Genomic DNA, 22,445 nt, shown 5'->3' with positions numbered 1-22,445 from the left:
GGTCTCCCTTTTGTTTGAGGGCTTGTTTTATGATGTTTTTCAGCCACCGCACCTCCATGACTACAGATGGAAAAGGCTGTTGATGCTGGGGGCATGTTCTTTCTGATTCTGCATGTCCTTTCCATGCCCAAAATTGGGGCATAAGGTGTAACCCTGAGTGCTAATAAGTGCAGTCAAGCGTGTAGCTGGCATGTCTCTGGGATTGGAGCACATGACCACCTGATACTCTAACCACTGTTGCTCCTTGATGCCCCCCCAGAGAACTGGCAGTACTACCACACAGAGTGTGCCGCAGGCTGGACGCCACACAACCGCTTCTGTTACCGAGTCCTGCCGGAGCCCCACAGCTGGGAGGACTCCTCAGCCGTGTGTCAGTCCATGGGGGCCAACCTCACCAGCGTCTGCTCCCTCTCTGAGGTGGAGCTGCTCATCGGCCTTCTGTCCATCTGTGAGTGTCCCGCATCACAAACAGCCTGCTCAGAACCCTAACGCTAACCCTAACCCGTAACCCTAACAATAACCTGTAACCCTAACAATAACCTGTAACCCTAACAATAACCCTAATGCTATCCCTAACTCTAACTCTAACCCTAATCCCTAACAATAACCTGTAACCCTAACAATAACCCTAATGCTAACCCTAACCCTAACCCTAACCCGTAACCCTAACAATAACCTGTAACCCTAACAATAACCCTAATGCTATCCCTAACTCTAACCCTAATCCCTAACCCGTAACCCTAACAATAACCTGTAACCCTAACAATAACCCTAATGCTATCCCTAACTCTAACTCCCTAACCCCTAACCCCGAACCCTAATGTTAACCCTAACTTCAGCAGTGTCCGCTCCCTCTCTGAGATGGAGCTGCTCATCAGCCTTCCCGCCAACTGTGAGTGTCCCACATCACAAACAGCCCGCTCCGAACACTGTGGATACATCACAAGGTTCCCCAAAGCCAGGAGACCTTTTCTCCAGACAGACCATTCAGAAAACAGAGCTGAAAGGATTAGCTAAACTGACAGATACGTTGCTTGGGTTTATGAACCCTAAACCTAAAATATTTACAAATATCGGAAAGTAAATGTTTTAGAAGTACAGAAATAATGTGGGGGACACAAGGAAGTTCAAACACCATATGGATGCAAAAAAGGACTTATTGTTATTGTTTCTGTTATTGTTAGTATGTTACTACTGAGCCACACGTACAGTAAATCTCGACACGCTGTGCATGGTGGGTAAATGATGGTGTGTTGCACCGCTTCTGTGCACCGTGTTGTTCAGTCACTCTAAGTTTTGGCCCGCTGTAGTTTCAGGCGCCGGTTCTGAGGTGTGGATCGGCCTGAGCAACAGGACGTCTCCCAGCTTCGAGTGGTCGGACGGCTCCCCCGTCACCCTCACCGCCTGGCACCGGGACGAGCCCAACATCTGGCACGGCACCACACAGCTCTGCGTCAAAGCCCACGTGGATGTGCGACGCCTTACTCTTTCCCTTTAACCCCTTTTCTGTCTGAGAGCTTCCTTTTTTTCTCTAATTGCTGTTCAGAGAGGGAGGCGCAAGGACAGCCCAGGCGTCTGCTAGCTGAGTCTGTAGTGCTGGTGATGTGAGTCGTGTGATGCTGTGAGTGACGTGCAGAGTGGCGTGAGGCTGTGTGTAGTAAGTGCCCGTAATACGGTGGGTGTCTGTGTTCTAGGAAGGGAACTGGCTGTTGGCTTCCTGTGATGAAAAGCTACCGGCTGTGTGCAGGAGACCAGGCCTCCCTCCCGCACCCGGCTCTGCTGCATGGGACGAGGGCTGTCCTGAGGTGAGCTTACCCTGTAACGCAGTGGTTCGGGACCTGGGCTTGAAACCAGAAGGTCATTGGTTCAAACCCCTTTAGCATTCACCAAACCACCTAGCCTGAATAGCTTTTGTAAGTATCCTGACTGAATAGTTGGGTGGTATGTAATCTGCCTGTTTAGAGCAAATATACATTGTAAGGCAGCAGTGTAGTATGAAGGTAAGGAACTGGCCTCAGAACTGAAGGGTTGCTGTTTTGATTCCCTGCTGGGGCACTGCTGCTGTACCCTTGGGCGAGGTACTTAACCCAAATTTGACCCATCAGTACAATTGGACAACATGTAAAAATTGTAACCTATATAAGTTGCTCTGGGTAAGAGTGTTTGCTAAATGACAATGATATAATGTAATGAAAGGCTCACAAGGTGTATTAGAGTCTGTTATCTCTGCGGTGCAAAGCTGTAGAGCTCAATGTGTTGCTTAGACCAAGAAGGCCGATTGGGCTCTTCCTTTTCCCTCGGGTAAGAGCCTACGAGAGGCTGAGCCATCACACCGTCTGCCCCTCTCTGTGGCAGATCAGTGGTGTCTGAGGAGCTGAGATTGTGGTCCAGAAGCTGTGTCTTCTCTTCCTCACTGGGCCACTGCCATTTAGGCCTTGGAGTAAGGTGCTGGGTGTTCAGGCATGTAGATGGGTAAAGTGTCCAGATTAGTTATAGTAATGGAATGTGGGGTTCCTCTTTGTGATAATTGCTCACTGAATTGAAAGGCACTGCTGTCTTGCCCGTTTTGATAGCGACAAGATTTATTTCGTGCCCCGTTAGTCATGGTCTCCGAAACAACTGATTTTTGGCTGAGGTCCGCGCTGCACAGACCCAGGGCGTGCACAGAAAAAGGGCCCCTTTTTTTCTGTGAATGCTGTGAGCCAGACTGTTGGTGATCTGCACAATGCTTTGATTCAAGTGAGTGAGTGACGCACTGTCTGGCTTTCACATCATGCCAAGCTCTTATTTTGCAGAAATTCACCCTCTGACTCATGAGCCTTGTTACGCAACGCCCCGATATGGGCGGAACGCCCTTGCGGGGCCCAGCGGTAACCATGGGAACGCTTGGCGGGCGTCTGTGTACGAAGTGCGACTTGCACTAAAAAAAAAAAACAGAGGGAAACACGGAGCAAGGAATCGGAATTTCACTGCTGGAAACGAAATATCGACCAGTGAGAAGGGAAGTCAGAAAAAAGAAACAGAAAAGAAATGTTGAGAAGTTTGGTGTCAATTTTCCCTCATTTCCTGTTTCCTGCTCCCCTGCTGGTTTCCCTGGGTCAGCCATTCGCTCGCTGGGGGGTGGGGTTTGCCAGTGGGCGTGTCACAGGCGGGGGTGGGTTGATTTTCTGAGTTCAAACAGTGCTGATGTGATATCGCCCGCCGTGATGTGGATGACCGTTTGCACAATCTACATTTCTTAGACGACAAAAGCAACCCACCCTGTCTAGCAAACAGTGACTTGATAGCCGACATTCATGTGACAAAGGCCGCTGAAAAACCCCGCCCCTCTTTCAAAGGACCAGAATCTAAATTGAGGAAAGAGGAAAATAAATGTTCAAATGCCAAAAAAATGTCAGACAGTTAAAGCTTTTTCTGCTACTACACAACATATGTTTTTCACATTTTACATTTCTTTGCCTGATTTGACATTTCTCTTTCTTGTTTTGTGTCGTTGTTGATTTTTGGCAGAAATCTCCCCTCACACTCACGGTTTTAATTGACAGCATCATGAAATTCAGGCAATGTTTTTTTTTTCCATCATTACCACTTACTTACATTACTACTTACTGTATTTGTTTTACATTTGTGTGAAAGCGCAGCTCTTGGATTAGTTTGTCCAAGTGCAGATTTTAAAAGTTCACGCATTTTCCGTGGTGATGGTTAAAAAGAGCCGGTGGATTTAAATGACAAAATCAAGGCCGAGTCATTGAGAGGGCATCTGTAGAATGTTCCCTCCCCGGATCATAGCAGAGAGAGGCAGGCGTGAGCACAATCCCCCCAGCCAGACGGCTTCCAGTGGAATTAAAAAGCACTCACCCCCCCTGTCAGATCAGAGGATGCCTGGGGGATCGGGGAGGGGATGTCCGTGACAGCCGTTGGTCACCCAGCGCAGGAGCAAATGGAAGCCACTTGTGAAAACAGGGGGGTTTTGGGGTCCTGTTACAGCCCCAGATGGGCGTCCGTCCCGCTGTATTCTGTCTTCTTCACCCGCCTGCCTCACCGCGGCCGGTCACGCCTGGTTAAAAGTGCGGACCGCTGTGGTTTTGACTTGACGGCAGATTATTTTTACTGTAATAAAACGCGGTTGTGAGGGAGTCAGGCGGTAATATGAGAGTGTTAGTATCTCTGGTCGGCTTCTCCTATGCTGCCCCTCTGTTTCACAGCTTTGCTTTGCTTGGGAAGCTTTTTTTTTCTGTTGGTCTTTTACCAATTTTGGAGTCAGAACATCAGTAGATTCAGGGAAATCCCCAATTTTATCTCAAAACCTTTTTTTGTAGTAGTTTAATCATTAAGTAGTTTAATCATTTATACTGCATGCAAATGACCACATGTTAATTAAGTGACATCAGCATGCCAGCTGGTGTTACAGGGACTCAGAGACTCAATGAGAAAAATCTTTCTGTTTGTCTGTTATTTTAGGGTTGGAAGCGGAGGGGTCATTCTTGCTACATGGTCACAGGCCATTTACAAAACTATGAAGACGCGGTCAGGGGATATTACTGTAAAGCACCTCTTGTCACTGTGGAAAACAGGTAACCCAATGTGTGTGCCGTTTAATATCCTCAACTGCATCACTTTGGTGCCATAACTGTGTTTTCCTCACGTTTTTGTCTTAATTTGCTGTCAGAATATTTTGATGGGCTATAGTTGTAAATGGAAGATGTAAATTTATAGGTGTAAATTTCAGCATTTCTTATTCCTTTTCCAAAGGAATATAAGTAATGTTTCATATTTTGATAATGTTCAAACTAGTTGATTACCCATAATGGGATTGCCCGTAGCTGTAAATGTAGTTCAGTATTTCTGATTCCTGTTCCAAAAGTCTTCTTTAACCGTTGGTTTGCCAGGATAGATTGAGAGGCCCAGTAATGTTTCACATTTCGATGCCATTCAAACTGTGGGCTGTGTTTCTCTCCGTTTCAGGTTTGAACAAGCTTTCTTAAACAGCCTGATAAACTCAGTAGCCGGTAACATGAGCCAGTACTACTGGATCGCGCTGCAAGACCAGAACAGAACCGGCGAGTACAGTTGGCTGGCCCAGAACGGATCCGCCCATCCCCTCCTGTACACCAACTGGAACCGGCACCAGCCAGGTCGGCACAGGGAGGCGCCCCATGCACCCACACTTTCCCCTCCTAACTGCTGGAGTGTGCAAGCCTTACTTTTTCACAACAACGCTTTCAGGGTGCACTGATTTCTCCATTGACACTTTCATTTACTGTAGTTTTCAGTACGGCTGAATTATTGTTGACCCCTGTGGCATATTACCACCTCAGATATGGTCTGACCTTGTCTTTGTACTGTATAACCTTTATGTTGCCTAATTATGTGCACTTTGCTTTGTCAGTTGTCTGGAATTATGCTGTCCGCCAAGCGAAAATATGTAAATGTAAACTCAAACAGGTCCTGTCAGGTTCCCTTCATCTCGCATGTTGTGCATGCAAACTAATGCTGAGCTCTAACGCTCTTTGTGCTTTATAACATGACAGTAGCGCAAAAAAAAAACGTGCTGGGTCCGAACCAGAAGGTGAGGAGAAGCCACTGAGTTGGGGAAAGAGCACGTCTCCGCACATACCTGCCACGACAAACCGCAGAATCACAAAAACTCAGTCTGGCAGAAACTCTAGACAGGTCCATTTTACATAATGTCCCACAGTTGTATTCAATGCTGTTGGCATGCTGGCGAGGAAGCAGCAAGCATTGTAATATCTGCAGTAATTACTGTGGCCACATCCTGGTGGTGAGACATACTGTGTCTCCCCAGTGCTTTAACACATGTGACATGGCCACAGGAAAAATTGAAGCAAACTTGTATGTTGTTGAAACTTCTTGCTCTCAGCATTTTCAAAAATTCTAGACTGTAAGGTACTTTAATCGTTCTTTGACTAATTATATATATAACATTTGACCAAATCTCAGTCTTTAAAAAGCTGGGCTCTTCAGAGATTTAGGATAAGGCATAAATGCCACCCGATTGTGACATTGAAAGAGAGATGCTGCTGAGATGTTTTTGCTCCCTTTTTTTTCAATGAAGGAGCCACACGTGTAATGAAGGGCATCATAGGATGCTCAGATTTCCCAGCAAGCAGATACACAGTCTAACCAGTCCTGTCATACCTCACCTGGCTTCCTTACAGGAATGTTTGCCTATTTGCATGTAATAGTTACCTGAGGAGGCTGGAAACAGTCCCAGATCCTGCTTCTGGTGTGGGTGTTTCACTCAGGAATTCACAAAGATGTGATTTTATCAGCTTAATTCATCCCCGGGCAAAACGTCTTTTTCGTTACAATATCGGCTCAACTCCAGACCAAGTGAAGGTCAAATTCGGATTTGAATTAAGCATCTTGTTTTGCCAAGTGATGTCTGAATTTAAAGGGGTTTATGTCGAATGAAATATGGTGAAATAAGACTGCAGACAAACGCACATTCCGTTTTTTGGCTCCAAAGCTGATATTGTTTACCTCTTCAGGTAACAATTACATCACACAGAAAAACTCTGAAGTGTAGTGAAAGTTAAAGGTTAACAAAGCATGTTCTATTGTGATATTCAGCAAACCCGAATATTCTGTCTGCCTGAGTCTGTGTCTTCTGAGCTCAGGAACATTTTTCCAAACAATAGACTGTTCAGGGTTTGCGTGAATACGGAGACCCCCCCATTCAGCGTCTCCGTATTTCGGTGTCTCTCTACCATTTTACAGCTCAGAACTCCACAGATTGGCTGCTAAACATCGCGTTGCATTTCTGGCATTGTTCACCCATGTCTGAAGTGACAGGGAGGCTGTTCTCGGTTTTCACCGGATGCACTGTTTTTAATCTCCTCTGGTGCTTCACGGGGCCTTTCGCGTACCCCACTGAGCTGTCTGTCACTCCGGCCCTCCCCCGTGGTCTCCTCACTCACACGCAGTCGGCTCTCCCTCTCGTCTATCGGATCTCGCACCTCTCAGAGATTTTAGCGACAGAGTCCTTTTCTTCCCGACATGAACAGCTTGGCGTTCGGTGCATTGGAAAGCTGCTGACTCTGCGCTTTACCATCCAGTGATGCTCTGTGCAGAACTCATAGGCCTTAAAACCACATGGCCTTGAATTTGGCCATCTTAGCTGTCCACACCACTGGATCGTTTCTTTAAAATTGTGTCTTTGTTGTGTTAAGTTCTATACCATTGTTTGTGACAATATCTCTCTCTCTGTCTCTGTCTCTCTCTCTCTGTCTCTGTCTCTCTCTCTCTCTCTCTCTCTCTCTCTCTCTCTCTCTCTCTGTCTCTGTCTCTGTCTCTCTCTCTCTCTCTCTCTCTCTCTCTCTCTCTCTCTCTCTCTTTGTCTCGCAGTCAGTTCTGGGGGCTGTGTGGCTATGACTGGCGGCCAGGCCCTGGGCCACTGGGAAGTGAAGGACTGCAAATCCCATAAGGCCTTGTCTGTGTGCAAGCAGAGCATCGGCAGCTACCAGGAAGTCCCCGTGCCTGCCGTGCACATTGACAAGCGTGCGGCCTGCCCGCCCGGATGGGAGAGCAATGCCAGGCTGCTGCACTGTTACAAGGTCAGGGGTTACGAGGTCAGAGGTCAGATTTTCTTCAAGCTGAGTGGTGTGTCTCAGACTAGCCCGCCCTGCCTGAAGGTCATACTGAAGGTCATTTACTCAGTCGCTGGTGTGATTGGACCATAAATCAGAGAGTAAGACATGTAAGAACCCCCCTGAGGGTGACTGAATGTCTAGTTTCTTAGGTGCGAGGTCGTTGGCCAAACCAAAATAGGGTGACCAACTGAAGCAGAGGTATCTATACAGCAGCTCTGTCTGTAGGGCAGGCTGTCTGTCTGTAAGACAGCTGTCTGTCTGTGTGACAGGCTCTCTGTCACTGGGGCAGACTGTCTGTCTGTAAGGCAGCTGTCTGTCTGTGGGGCAGCGTAGTCTCCCTATGACAATCAGCTAGTGAAATGCGTGTTAAATCTCCTGCTTTAGGTGTTTCATAGTGAGAAGATCCTAATGAAACGCTCGTGGGAGGAGGCAGACTTTTTCTGCCAGGCTCTGGGGGCAAACCTGGCCAGCTTCCACCACTACGAGGAGGAGGCCTTCGTCAAAACGATTATAGCAACCATGTTTGATGGGTATGTTGGAAATGAATTGATTTTTTTAGTCCATTATATCTGTATCAATCATATTAGGGCAGGTAAACTGTTACAGGACATATTTTTGTGTTTTTATTTTAACAAACAATATAATGTCAGATTTGGGCACAATAAATGGCAAACCATGGGTGTTCAATGTTTCTGGTTATACTTTGTGAATACCTTGTTAGAAATTGCTGCATTCTTATTTTTAATTTTACTGTGTTATGGGGAAATCATAAATAACAGTCATATCTGCTCTGAGCCAGAGTGAAACTCACTGCACTGTCTGTAACTCTGCTGTTAGTGTGGTGCTGTATCTGTTGATGTGCTGCAAGTGTGCCTCTGTGCCTCTTGACTCCGCTGTGACTCTCTCTGTCTTTTACTCTGACACTATGACTCTCTGTGACTCTGTCTCTCTGTGACTCTGTGACTGCTGCGATCATGCCTGTGACTCTGACTCTGTTGTGACCATGACTCTGCATGTCTTTGATTTGGCTGTGGCTCCTTAGGCCAGAGAGCCGCTGGTTCTGGGTCGGCTTCAACAAGAGGAACCCCCAATCCGCAGGGTCCTGGGAGTGGTCTGATGGCACACCTGTAGGTACCAGAACACCTGGCATCGCTCTCAGTGATCTCTGTGCCCTCAGCTCCATTTTATTAGAATTCACTGACCCGAGCAGAGGTCCTCATAGTGTGGTGCATTTACTGTTAGCACTAAGCAGCCCTTTTCACAGTGGTTGCTGAGAAGTATCTTGCTCAACGCAGTGATTCACTAATAATGGAAACACTCCTCAGGCCTATTGTCCAGTAATCTGGCAGTTACACAGCTTGCAGCCCTCTAACGCGAGGAAACGTTAGCAGTGGCACGTAGCTCCATTGTACAAATGTCTGCTGGGTTGAAACAGTCAGGATTGAGTTAATATCCTGTTTCTTTTTGCCGTCATTCTTCAGGTCGTCTCTTCATTCATAGAGGACAAGAACAATGAGGACGATAAGCACAACTGTGCCGTGTACAGTGACTTAATCAACACACTGATTCCCCAGCCCTGTGATGCTAAGCATGAGTGGATCTGTAAGATACCTCGAGGTACTGTTCAGTAGCCTGTCTCAACAGTAGCCTGCCGCTGTTTTTGAAAACTCGCCATGACTAAGCACAGTTCCACATGAATTATACCCATCCGCAGGGCAATGTATTAGGCTTTATCTGTTTATCTGACAGCCTGTGCCAAAAGGGTGCACTAACACATTATAACCACTAGAGGTTGAGGTTGCATCAAAGGTCAGGTCAGCAGTGTTTGATTGTACTTGATTGCATGTATGTTATGTATTGTGAATATGGTGGTATCTCCTTGAGAAGCTCCTTGAGAAGCTTTTTTTGTATATTGAAATACACTTTGATCGTTTGAGTTGTGAATTCTTGGTGTGTTAATGGAACTCTCCATTTGGCAGGGGTGGAGCTGAAGAGGCCATACTGGTACACTGAGCGTAAGTGAAGCGGTCTGTCGTTCGCTGTGTCAGTTTACCAAGGAAGGGATGGTAACCCACTGGCAGGACTAGCGTGACTTCATCCATTGCAGAAACACTGACGTCATTCCTCTATTCATGAGCAGAAACACTGACGTCATTCCTCTATTCATGAGCAGAAACACTGACATCGTTTGCTGGAACTGACCAGTGAATGGAAGGGAAAGCATTTGCCCTGTCTCCACTGTTTCTCTGAATGCCTTTTGCTTCACCCATCCTGTCCTTTGATACACCTTCTCCACTGCCCTGTTTGAGGAGGTGGTGGGGTAGGAGGGGTAGGGCTGTCAAGAGCACGTTTCGGTCATTAGTCGCAGAGGGCGGACTCCCCCTGTGCTGCCCATAGACGGTGGTGTAGGAAATGTGTGTGGGGCGAAGCTCTCCTCATTCAAAGGAAAGGCTGCATTATTGTGTGATAACCATGCATTGCTGCGTGCAATAAGACTACGTTAGTGTGTGTTATACACATGCATTACTGTATGTGATAAGCATGCATTGCTGTGTGCTGTAAGTATACATTACTGCGCAATAAACACGCATAACTCTGTGTGATTCTTCTCCACACAGACGGCGAGCCCTGGGTCTTCCACAGAGGGGCCGAGTACTATTTTGACCGGCAGCCATTTCCATGGGAGACGGTGGCCTTTGCCTGTAAGATCATGGGAGGCGACCTGGTGTCCATTCACTCCCCTGTGGAGCAGAACTTCATCAGGGACCGCACACAGAGGGTCAGTGAACATGTAACAATAAGAACAATAATAATCATAATGTGAATGATATTAGAATAACCTCATATGATGGTACGGTGAAGCAGTTACGGATTTGGCCTTGTAACCAGGAGGTTGCATTTTTGAATCCCGTGCATTGTTGTGCTCTTGAGCAAGGCATTTAAGGTGAATAGTTTCAGTATTTTTTCACCTGTGCAAACAGGTAGCGTGTACATTTGTGCCTCCTGAAGTAGCCTTAGGTAAGAGAGTGTGCTGAACAACGTTACATTAAAGGAAAATGACCACTGTCTGTCTGATGATCCAGACTGACACCCCACTTGTTCATAGCTCTGTGTGTTTGAGGTAGGGTTGACAGCAGGAGTGTAAGGCAGTGCAGTTGAAATATGACTTTAGTGCTCTCGTACGGTTAGGATTAAAATGGCAGGGTGGTCTGTGGTGGCGAGTGGCACATTAAAGGAATACTCCTCTTCCTCTTCTCCCCAGGTGTCACAGGGCTCTGTGGAGTGGTGGATTGGACTGTCTCTGGATACAATCGACCAGGAGTTCAGGTGCACCTCGGTGTTCTCAACTCATACAACACCATGGGTATTCATTTGTGCAGAAATGTTTATGAATGACTTTTAATGGCTTTGACACAGTCACCCGTTATTTGCCTGGAACTGTTGCGTTCGGATACCGGTGTTCCCAGGGGGCCTGGACCTCAGCTCCCTCTGAGCTTGGAAGCTGGTGTTGCTATGTAGATGTAGGGGATTTGCAGTGGTTGTGTTGCTGTGTAAATTAACGGGGCTGAAGGAGACTTGCAGTGGTTGGGTTGTGCTGAAGGTATTGTGCTCTGCTGGGCAGATGGACAGACGAATCTCCGCTGGATTTCCAGAGGTGGGCAGGAGGGAACTCCTATCACCCCCCGGGGAAGAGCAGCGCCTGTGCCTATATGTCCTCCCTGTCAGGTGAGTCCACACACACACACACACACACACACACACACACACACTCACACACACACACACACACACACACACACACACACGTACACACTCACACACTCACGCATGTACACACACACACACACACACACACACAGACACACGCGCACACACACACGCACACACACACACACAGACACACACTCTCACACGCACACACACACTTGGTTTTCTCGTGAATGTGTGAACTGAATGCCATTGCTGACTGGGAGTATGTGTTTGCTGTTTCCGTGTGGGCGGCAGGAGAGTGGTCAGCAGGTCAGTGCAGTGATCGCCGTGGATACGTCTGCAAGCGCAAGACTGTGTCCGTCATGGAGATCCCCCGAGAGCCGCACCTGATTGGTGGATGCCCGGAGAAGTGGCTGTATTTCGGACACAAGGTGACGCTGTGCCAAAGGTTTTACTTAAATTTTACACAAAATCTCTGCATGGACTAATAAAGTTTGACATATAAATAAAATGAACTTTGACATATAAGATCTTCTACGATGGCCTGTTCTTACTACATAGCTGTACTGGAAATCCTCTTGGTGAAGCTTCGCTTTTTCGGTAGTTGAGGAGAGCGATTGTTAGAGCTGGACTCAATCTAGTTCTTTTCTGTTGTAAATAGCGCCCTCTCCAGTCATTCTGAGAATGTGCAATCTGTGTAAGTGTGGCAAACGATATCAAATGTCACAATTCTGTCACTGAAGACGTATTTGAAACCCAAATCATACACTTCACCCTAGTAAAGATAGATAAAAATAGACAGTGCTACATTTTTTATTGTCTGTATATTTTTTCATCAGCTGTATTCTGCGTGTAGTTTGTGAAACCCTTTGTTTGTATTTTCGTGGCAGTGTCTGTTGCTGCATTTGCCGAAGCACCCGAGTAACGGGAAGACCTGGAAAGATGCCCAGGCCATCTGCTCGTCCTTTCAGGGGTCACTGGTGGCCATAGAAAACGAGATTGAGCAAGGTACTGCGTGGCATTTAAGGTCCTCTCGCAATCGTCTGTCCCTACAGTCCTGCCAGACTTCAGTCCTCTCCTTCCTAGTCATCCCCTCCTGGAAGGGTTGCTCTTCCCCATCACATCCCTTATTATTTTCTATGGCCCCCAAATGAGTAAATGAGCTCCACAAAACAGTCAGCTCAGGGGAAGCGCTGTCTATTTTCCAGCACAGACTGAAAACCCACATACTCAGACCACATCTCAGCTCCACCTACACACCGTGATAAAAGATCAGGGTGATACATGACTTTAATATATACATACGTAAGGTACAGTGTCAGAGGAAAAAGGGCGGCAGTATAAACATTTTGCTGTGGTAGAAGCTCGTGGCATTACAAGCGTGGTGGCTCAAAATGGCGAGAGTAGTGTGTTTGTTCATCTCTCACTGTGGCAGTTGTTTCCTGTGAAAACTTTTAAACTGCTCTGCAGTACCACAACCGGGTGAATGACTAGTAAAATTATGAGGTACACTAAAAACAGGAACCCTGCGCTTGTTTTAAATGTTAACTGTCATAATTACAACAGCGTAACATTTAAGATTGCTTTTCACATATGCACCTGTTCAATTTCTCTGTGTTTAAGCTTACATCACAATGCTGCTGGCCGGGGGGTCAACGAGTGTCTGGATTGGTCTGCGGGATGAGGACACAATGAAATGGACCAATGGGAGACCTGTGACATACACTAACTGGTCTCCAACTGAACCCGAGAGTTCTGTTTCTGTAAGTGTACCCGTGTGGCCTCAGATTCCAGTGGGTCTGTAAGCAGGGAGCTGAACCCAAACTGCAGAGTATGACTACAAAATATATTCATATTTATACTCATTTTCAGCTCATAGTTTCATGTATACTCCTCTCACAAGCATCAAAGTTTGTGCTTTTACACCTTATGCTCCATCAGTAATAATCAGTTGAATGCTGTCATACTTATTGGGGAATTATTGGGTGATGGATGAGGATGAAAACTTTGCAGTCATGTACTGAATGTCGCTGGAGTGTGCTGCACAGGGCTGATCACTCAATCGGCACATTGTTGTAGAAATAGGAGGTAATTGGCCTAGTTTTTACATCCTTATATTAAAATTGTACAGTATTTCATGATAGTGTTACATATAGCAACTACGAGGGCCTAACTGAGAGGTAAACACCAGGGTCCAGGTTCATCTGTGTGTATTTAGAGGGTTTGTGTTTCAGCGGCTCCCTGAAGGTCTCATCGGTCGTGATAACTCTTTCACAGTGTGTAAGACAGAATAAGAGCCTCAGAGAGAGTGCGGGGGTAACAGCGTGCCTCACTGTCTTCTCTCTTGACGTCTCATCAGTAGAATCCCTCCGGCTGTGTGCCTTCAGTCCATGTTGCAGATCACTTAGCACAACGTGGAAAACGTGTCCCAGCTGTCACATCACATTACATTACATCACTGGCATTTAGCAGATGTTTTTATCCAGAGCGACTTGCATTGGTTACTGTTTTTACAGTGTTATCCACGTATACAGGATATTCACTGAGGCAATTGTGGGTGAAGTACCTTGCCCAACAGTACAGCAGCAGTGCCCCAGCGGGGAATCAAACCGATGACCTTTCGGTTACGAGTCCTGCTTCTTAACAGCTTTGCTACACTGCCGCCTACGGAAACGACAGGTCACAGTACTGAGGGTATCTCTGAAACGCCCCCCCCCCCACAGGACTACGATGCGCTGGTGGACAGGGACGACCCCCTCTGCACTCTGCTCTCCAACAATCACAACTTCCACTTCACCGGGAAGTGGTACGACGAGAGGTGTACGCAGGGAGGGTACGGGTTTGTGTGTCAGAAAGCCCAAGGTAGGACCTCGGTCAGACCGCGCCGCAGCAGCCTCTGCCTGTGATTGGTTATTGCTAAATCCATGGTCGTCTGTTCATTCTTGTTGTGTCCTCATGCAAAGCCCCGGTGTCTTTAACCTGAATCTCTTCGGTAAAATATAGATGAGTGGTCTGTAAAATGTCAGCTGTGTAAGTCACTCTTATGCTTCTGTTCAGCAAATAAAAATGAAAACCCCTTATCAACACTGTACCTTACAGTTAACATTTAACATTTACATTCCTTTTAAGATGTCTTGAAAAAATGTGCTTGAAAAATACCTGGAAAAATGCACTGGAACTGTATTTGAAAATAAGTATTTGTAATGAATCTCAAAGCTTTTAGCTGGTTGCACCAAGTAAATGGCCATTAAGGCTAGTTTGTGTTTTAACTTCAGTTACAGCCATTTTGGTGACTCATGAGAGCAGGATCAGGGGTTGATCTGACCCACTGAAATAATCACGTATCCCATGAATCTCAGCGCAGGGAGTTAAAAGCATATCCACTGCAGGCCGCAGCCCTCCGGGGACCCGGGTGCAAGTACTGCTGTGTGTTCCTGTGATTCTGTGACAATCCATTTTGTGTCCCTCACTCTAAACGATGTCTCTCTTTCTCTCTCTCTTTCTCTGACTCTCTCCCTCCCTCCCTCTCCCTCCCTCCTGTTCTCTCTCTTTCTCTCTCTCTGTCTGTCTCTCTCGGCACAGACCCATCTAAACCCCCATCCCAATCCTATTTTCACCCTCTCCCCGATACTATTGAGTACAAGAACCGCAGCTACAGGGTTGTCCGTGGCAACATGAGCTGGTACGAGGCGCTCAATAGATGCTTAGAGAATGAGACTGAGCTAGTGAGCATTACAGACCCCTTCCATCAAGCTTTCCTTACTGTCCTTGTGAATAGATTGGCATTCCCCCACTGGATTGGACTGTATAGTCAAGACGTATGTATTCCGCGTTCGTCGCCTGAGTTTTTTTTTTTTAAAAAAACCCCACACACCTCACCGTGTCTCGGTCCTAACAGCATGTGCTGGCTGTGCTTGGGCATGAACGCTCTTGTGTTTGAGTGAGCTCCGGTTTTCGTGGGTGGAGACCGGGCACAGAGGGACGCGTATGTGTGAACTGAGACACGTCGCATGGTCAGAAAGGCCTCTGCTTGTCTCTTACTCCAAGGCCTTTCCCTACCTCTCCTCTGTATCTGTCTGTCTGTGTTCTTCCTATGAGCTTTTGTATGTCATTCTTAGCCCAATGCACTTACTTTATATAATATGCTGTTATATGATATGATATGTTATAATATGATATGAGAGGTTTCCTCTGAAAATGTTTCTCAGATTTTAAATGTTAGTATTCTGATCTCCTGTTCATCAATTGGAATGGTAGCCTACCACCTGTGGTAGACATAGTCCCACAGTACATGTGTGATCTTCAGTGTAGACATGCAAAAGTGGAAGTTACACATAAAACCCACTCCACCATACTAACTCACGCCGCAGCAGGGGTATGGGAGGACTCTCCATGTAGCCTGAAATATGAGGGTTCCTGGCACTCTGTGGCAGTACAGGTTGTAACTGACTTCGTATATCAACAAAGAGAAACAAATCACACAAACAGACCTAATGGAGGACCCATCATTCTGTCTAATACAGGCTGCCTGATGTCTAACTTTTCAGATGTCCACCCCTATTTCCCATGAATCCTTGTGTTTTTTCCTCAATTTGTTCCTATACGCCACACAATCCCGGTATTTCTGATCCACACAGACATGCAGGCAGAGCTTCCTAAAATCCTGGAATGTCACCCTCAGAGTTTGGAATGAGGGGACGGGGACATCAGTTTCCCCACCTGTAGTTTTGTGACTCGCCCATTCTTTACATTGCCCCAGCATGAGGTGAACTACATTCTGCCGTTTCCCAGGCAACCTGCCTCACTGTGCTCTAATGATTGGATGTGAATTGCTCTCATGACCTTTGCCCCCTCCACTCCCCTGTGAATTCAGTGTGTGATTGGTCTGTGTGCTCCGACAGGACGGGATTAACTACCAGTGGTCGGACGGCAGCGACGCAGTTTTCACGCACTGGGACTCGGGCGAGGACGAGGACGACGACGCCCTCGGGGACTGCGTCTACATGGACCCCCGCGGGGGGTGGCGCCGGGCGGACTGCGAGACCCCCCTGCAGGGTGCCGTGTGCCACGTGCCCCCTCCGCGTGAGTCCCACGCCGCTGCGACATCGCTCCACCCCGCTCTCTCAGACCCGCTCACAGAAACCGAGTCAAGTGCTACCACCAGAGTTACCCCACGCAGCGTGGACTGCGTGACTCTCAAAAACATTTCGGGGCATTTTACACCTGGGAGAGACTCAGCTTCCTGCTTTCAGAGGCAGGATTAGTGTTTATCTTATACAGGTCAGACTAGCTGTAGCATTTAAAGACCACCAGGGAAACTGTCCTCACTCTAACACAAATGTGACACACTAAACTCTACTCCACACTGGAGGTGGACACCTCGGCTTCAGAAAGTAAAAGTCCTACCATGTACTTGTTCTAGCCATTCACTAAACAAGGTGATTTCACTAATTAGCTCTTACCTCTACCTGGCTGAAGAGTTGTGCTACTTAAATTCAGCTGATGTAGTGCATGGGTGGAGCAAATATGTGGCAGGACTTTAACTTTCTGAAGCCAGGGTGTCCACCTCTGCTCCACACCACAGCACTGGGAGTGATGTCAGTGGAAACACACAGATTCATAAGTGATGACTTGTTTTCTCCTCATGAATGCATTACTGATTGATTCTGGAGTTCTTGTGTGGAAGCCAGAATTCCATGCTGAACAGCTGTTCAAGAGAATCACTTTGCCTGTGCTTTCAGAGTTGTTTATGAGATGATGTTTTGATGTGATCATGATGTGAATGCATCAAGATAGTTTTATATGGATGCTTCAGCAGTTAACATTTTCTTATTCTTTTCAAGTTTTCTTGTTTTTTTTTTTCTGCAGAAAGCAACGTGTTTGCGTATGAGGTGGCCTGTCCGAAGACGTGGGTGAAGTTTGAGAGCCGGTGCTACACCTTCGAGCCTGTGGTGCAGAGGATGGGTTTGGAGGAGGCCAGAGAGCACTGCAGAAGCAAAGGTCTGACGGGCTCTTTAATCAGTCATTACATAATATTACATTCATGTAGCAGATGCCCTTATCCAGAGCCACTTTCAGCACCAGAGAACAGAAGTGTACCCATTCAAGGTGAATGAGCAGCAGTGTCAGACCACTGAGTGTGAGCTTAACACTATTCAAGCCCTACCACAAGGGAACTTGTACAACCTGACTAGACAGCCTAGAAACTAAGGGAAGCCAAGTACACACACTACCGTACATCACAGTCTCTAGATCACAGTCACAAATGATGGTGTCACCCTTAGCACATCTGATCCAGAAACGACTCTATAAAAGAAGGCACTCTGGCCAGTTATCTGTGCTCAAACTGTATTAGAAGAGCTCCCTCTGCTGGAGGGATTTGTATAATTTCCCAAAAGAGTGTCTCTCTGATGGGCATTTATTATTTCAGAGGAGAGAGTTTAAACATGGCGCCGGGTATGTTCTGCCCGTGACAATAGATATGACATCATCTTGCCCACCTATAACCCTAAACCCCAGTCCTAAACCCAGAGTTTTGATTCTGATCCAGGATCAGTCAGAAAGTGCCTATACTGATTTATCGGTGAATGCTGATGGACGCTCTCCCCATATGACCTTAGATTAAGTGGTTTACAATCAATAATGGATGAGATGCAGTTTATCATTAGGCTCTCTAAGTCCGGACTCCACTCCAGTGGGATCACCACACCCAGATCACATCTATAACCCCACAGTGATGTCTTATTCTGGTCTACCAGCTCTCCCATCATTTTCCATATAGCACCAAGAGTGTCATGCAGTGTTTGAACTCTTATGCTCAAAACTTCAACATGATGTACATTATGTACTTATTATCTATTAGTAAGTTGCTCTGGGTAAGCTCTCTGCTAAATGAATGTAATGTAATGTAGTACATATACATAAGCGGAGTTCAAGCTTGGCACTATTGTCTTCTGTTACTGTATGTATATGCGTAACACGCCACGGAAGTCAGTTAAAAAATGTTTGCCCCCCCCCAGCACAAATGTCAAATTCCACCTACGTACATATACTGTATTTCTCCACAACCCCACAGTGTTATATTACAAACATTAACATGGAGTTTGAAGCTTTTATATAGAGGAATAGTGAAATGGGAAAGTGTTATTGAAAAAAAAATTGCTCACTGCTAGCTAACAGGAAGAAAGGTAGAAATCACACCAGCATTACATATATTCACAAAAAATGATGTTTGTTCTCACACCTCTACTGCCACTAGGATTATTAATTAACTGAATTTAATTTATTCTTTATTTAATTATGAAGTTAATAGGCCATAGTTACAAAACATTATTTTAACACTATGTACCACATTTCAGTCCACGATGTTTGAACTTTACATTGGATTTTAAATGTCAAAAGTGAATAGCAACACAGCTTGATTTCAAGAGCTTTCTGACACCATTTAGGCTTTCACGGTCATTTGAGACAAGAAAGTAAACAAGGAGTATAGAGAGCAGAGCAAAGGGCAAGAAAGAAATGAAAATGAAACGATAGAAAGAAAAACAAAGGAAATTCAATGCTGTGTTCAAAGGAGGTTTAGAAAAGATGATTTGCTCATGATCTTACAAAATTAACAGAATATTGAGCTATTTTAATATAATGGAGTAATTTGTTCATGTAATTTCCTGATACAAAAGTACTGGGTCATCATTCAGGATGAAAACTGACTGTTAGCTTATAAGATACTGAATGGTGTTAATATGTGTTAGTGAGTAACACATGCAATTTGTGTACTATTACTGAAACAAGAGCCTGTCTCTCAGTAGCTTGTACAGATGGGTATAGGAAAAATAGCATCTGTATCTGAGATATAACACATTGTGTCTTACTATACAGTAAGGAGTCCTTGCTTTGTCTGTCTGTGTTCAGAGACTCGTATTCCTGACCGTTGTTTTCCAGTGAACTCCTCCGACCTTCTGACCATTAAGAGTGAGGAAGAGAACCACTTCATCCTGGAGGAGCTGAAGTCGTATGGATTTCCACACCAGACCATGTGGCTTGGAATTCTGTATGACACAGACAGTAAGCAGTCGACCCAGGGAGTGCACTCACATACCAGATTGATTTGCGTACCCAGCACCCTCATCCAGGGCAACCAATGTAGACTTATATATAGGTTAATAACAGAGCATATATAGAGTAATACAGTTATATATTGGGTAATATAGTGAAGAGTGATAACATTTAGTCTATTAATTATTAATTTAGTTTCCATTTAACCAGCTGGATATCTACTGAAGCAGTTCAGGTTAGGTGTCTTGCTAAAGTGTGCAACAGCAGTGCACTGTCTAGAAACATTTATAGTCAGTTCCCTGCTCACTCAACACTGCTACCCAAATACCAAAATGTAATAACGGGATTATTCATACAGTCTGTGGCTGTCTGGGTTCTGACTCGTTCCCCCTGTTTCTCGCCCCCGTAACCATGCAGATGATGCCCTGGCGTGGGTAGACGGCTCCCCCATCAGGTACTCCAACTGGCACTTCAAAGCGCCAAACCCAGAGGTGCTCACTGTCGACACGTGTGTCTCCATGAGGGTGTCCGACAGCGTCTGGCACCTGAGTCGCTGCGGAGACAAGCTGGGATTCGTTTGCAAAACGCACTCGGGTACGTTAGCAGGAGAAGCCGGTAATGGTTTAACCCTCTTAAATCAAATTGTTAGCAGCGTGATTTGGTTTGGATCGTAGTTGGAGAACTGTATGCTCCTCGCTCAGTCCTCTTCTGTTCTCATTACAGACGCAATCACTGAAGTGGAGGTGGAGCCACTAAATGGTAAGGAATTGCAGATAATCTTCATCCAGACATTGAATCTATCAAATTGATTCCAATAAAACTTCATGTCGATGACATGTAAAACACATAAGGTGAATATCTCATTCTGGATTACACATTCTATTGTTCCTGCACCCGGTCCCTCACAGTAGCAATTGCAAGGTGTTGTGGGAATCCTGTACACTTCTGTGCGCTTCACTGAGTAGGCTTCATATAGAACCAGCCTTTAGCCTGAGATGAAGTTACACTATCCAGCTTAAACTTGCCTTCTTATGTTTACGATGCTGATGATGTGGATTTCTCTTTCGGTTTCGTTTCTTGCAGATAAAACCGTGTTGTTGTTAGTCAGGCATCAGTCCACAAATCACAGTGGTCCATGTAAACCTGGAAAGCCCACAGTCAGTATCAGAGTCTGAATTACCTTTATTTTCATTAAATGCACAAGGAATTTGCCTCAGTGGAATGGTGGCAGCAGTCACAATACCACGCACAATACACAGTACTTCCCGTCACACTCATATGAGAACAAGAAATCACATATAGTGCAATGAAGAGTCAGTGCAAACAGAATCAGACAGTGCCAACCACAGTGAGACAATGGACTTTCTCTGTGTTCGGTTTTAGTAGTGTCGAGGGATGAATGATGATCTGTTTCACCCTTTTATCCTCGTGCTTTAGAAGTAGCCTGCTGTGCTTGTGTAGCTCCCTCAGCTTTCTGTTTCTTTCAGGGTTGCACCATAGCATCGTTCCGGTTGCCATCCTGGTGGCCATCTTGATTTTTGGGGTGCTGGTAGCCTCACTCTGGGTTGTGTACAAGAGGAACGCTGCACGTTTCAGAAGACTCTCGACCTTGGGAAACGCTTATTACAGACAGGCCGACTCACAGACAACAGATTCAGAAGGAAATATCCTTATCACAGACCTTGACACGAACACAGGGGAGTAGGGCTTGCTCCCGAGGGTTTGTGTCTTTAGCCGGAGAGATATCGGCTGTTTGGAACATTTGAAGGACCTTAAAACAATGTATGCTTGATTTTTTTCATGCGACTTTTACATCAGGGATTGGTGATATTTTGACAATAGGCTCGGCTGAAGGCAGATGGCTTCTGCACTATTGAAGAAGGACAAATATTCCCTCTTTTGTATGAAGCACACAAGAAAAGTGGCAAATGAGTTTTGGCCCGTGAATTTACACTGTAGCTGTCTGAGCTTGTGATATAGAAGAACTAAGGAGATCCAGTGAGAATCACGAAAGAAGTTGTTCCTCATGTCATGTGCAGGGAATTTGTGGTGAATCATGATTAAGTTATTATTTCATGCATGAAATGTAAAGAACAATGGCTGTAGAAATTAAAAAGATACATTAGGGTGAACATTTTTAATTTCAGGTATTGCTTGAATATTTGTCACAGCATAGGATCTTGTTTTGCTTGGTACATTATGAATAATAAGCCATCATGTGGTACTGTATTTTTGTACATTATTTTTCATCGTAATATACTTCCATGTATTTAAAAGGATTGTACAATATTATTTTATGTAGAAACATTGAGCGCTGTTTACAGTATTAGCAAAACACGTCGATCCCGCTTTTGTTTGTTGTAAAGAAATACATTTGAAGTTCAGAATGATTGATTATGCATTTATTGTCAGTTTCTTCATCTATTTAATATGTTAATAGCAGTGATACTTAATATTTTTTGCCTTTGACCTCTGAAATAAAGGTATATTCTTCATTTTTAAATTGTTTTATTTGTTTATTTAAAAGATTTGTGCCCTGCTCAAAGTGTATAATAGATTAAATTATTGTTGAAAGCATGCGGAGGTACCACCACACATCGAATAAGCAAAAAAGCTGAACTCCTTTCGAAACTGATAATTATCCGGTATCTGACTTGTATGGTTGCTGGTTGGTGTTTTTTTTTTTTCCTTTTGTATTTTTAAAATTATCAGCAGCTGACGGACGAAAATGTAACTCTTTTTTAGTGGACACCGCGATGGCATCTTTTAATCCTTTCACTTAATGTATCCTGTCATTCGCAGTAGCTATTTCATGACTAGCTATATCATAAATTATATGTTTTTTTAAGACAACACAAAGACTGAGACCAAGCCAAAGGGAAGATTTCTCCACATTGCTCAATATACTAATAATTAACAATTCAACTTCAATTTCTATCGCAGCAAGCATAGCAAACTACGCAGCAAGCTTGCCTGGGAGCGCCTGTCCTCGCCGCTCTCGCTACCTTGCAGTGAAGACCAGGACGAAATACAAACAGAAAGTGCAACAGATGACAGCAAGTTGAA

At 45.4% G+C, this 22,445-nt stretch overlaps 1 protein-coding gene across 1 annotated transcript in view; it reads left to right on the top strand.

Annotated features, from left to right (window-relative positions):
• The window catches only part of pla2r1 (phospholipase A2 receptor 1), a 30,964-nt gene extending 9,496 nt beyond the window's left edge, over positions 1–21,468 (top strand). The window contains exons 7-30 of the mRNA XM_036545678.1: positions 260–448; positions 1,311–1,471; positions 1,695–1,805; positions 4,462–4,574; positions 4,966–5,135; positions 7,369–7,577; positions 7,998–8,143; positions 8,656–8,740; positions 9,095–9,230; positions 9,593–9,628; positions 10,232–10,392; positions 10,876–10,940; positions 11,236–11,339; positions 11,619–11,755; positions 12,215–12,332; positions 12,948–13,087; positions 14,048–14,186; positions 14,907–15,142; positions 16,226–16,406; positions 17,193–17,324; positions 19,266–19,388; positions 19,797–19,973; positions 20,103–20,138; positions 20,867–21,468. Coding sequence (XP_036401571.1) covers positions 260–448; positions 1,311–1,471; positions 1,695–1,805; positions 4,462–4,574; positions 4,966–5,135; positions 7,369–7,577; positions 7,998–8,143; positions 8,656–8,740; positions 9,095–9,230; positions 9,593–9,628; positions 10,232–10,392; positions 10,876–10,940; positions 11,236–11,339; positions 11,619–11,755; positions 12,215–12,332; positions 12,948–13,087; positions 14,048–14,186; positions 14,907–15,142; positions 16,226–16,406; positions 17,193–17,324; positions 19,266–19,388; positions 19,797–19,973; positions 20,103–20,138; positions 20,867–21,084 — 3,323 coding nt within the window. The 3' untranslated portion in view covers positions 21,085–21,468. The remainder of the gene's footprint in view (positions 1–259; positions 449–1,310; positions 1,472–1,694; positions 1,806–4,461; positions 4,575–4,965; positions 5,136–7,368; positions 7,578–7,997; positions 8,144–8,655; positions 8,741–9,094; positions 9,231–9,592; positions 9,629–10,231; positions 10,393–10,875; positions 10,941–11,235; positions 11,340–11,618; positions 11,756–12,214; positions 12,333–12,947; positions 13,088–14,047; positions 14,187–14,906; positions 15,143–16,225; positions 16,407–17,192; positions 17,325–19,265; positions 19,389–19,796; positions 19,974–20,102; positions 20,139–20,866) is intronic.
• Positions 21,469–22,445: the final 977 nt, after the last annotated feature.

Source organism: Megalops cyprinoides, chromosome 14 (genome assembly GCF_013368585.1).
Source record: "Megalops cyprinoides isolate fMegCyp1 chromosome 14, fMegCyp1.pri, whole genome shotgun sequence".
NCBI classification, from domain to species: domain Eukaryota; kingdom Metazoa; phylum Chordata; class Actinopteri; order Elopiformes; family Megalopidae; genus Megalops; species Megalops cyprinoides.
This window is presented reverse-complemented; position numbering and strand designations above follow the sequence as displayed.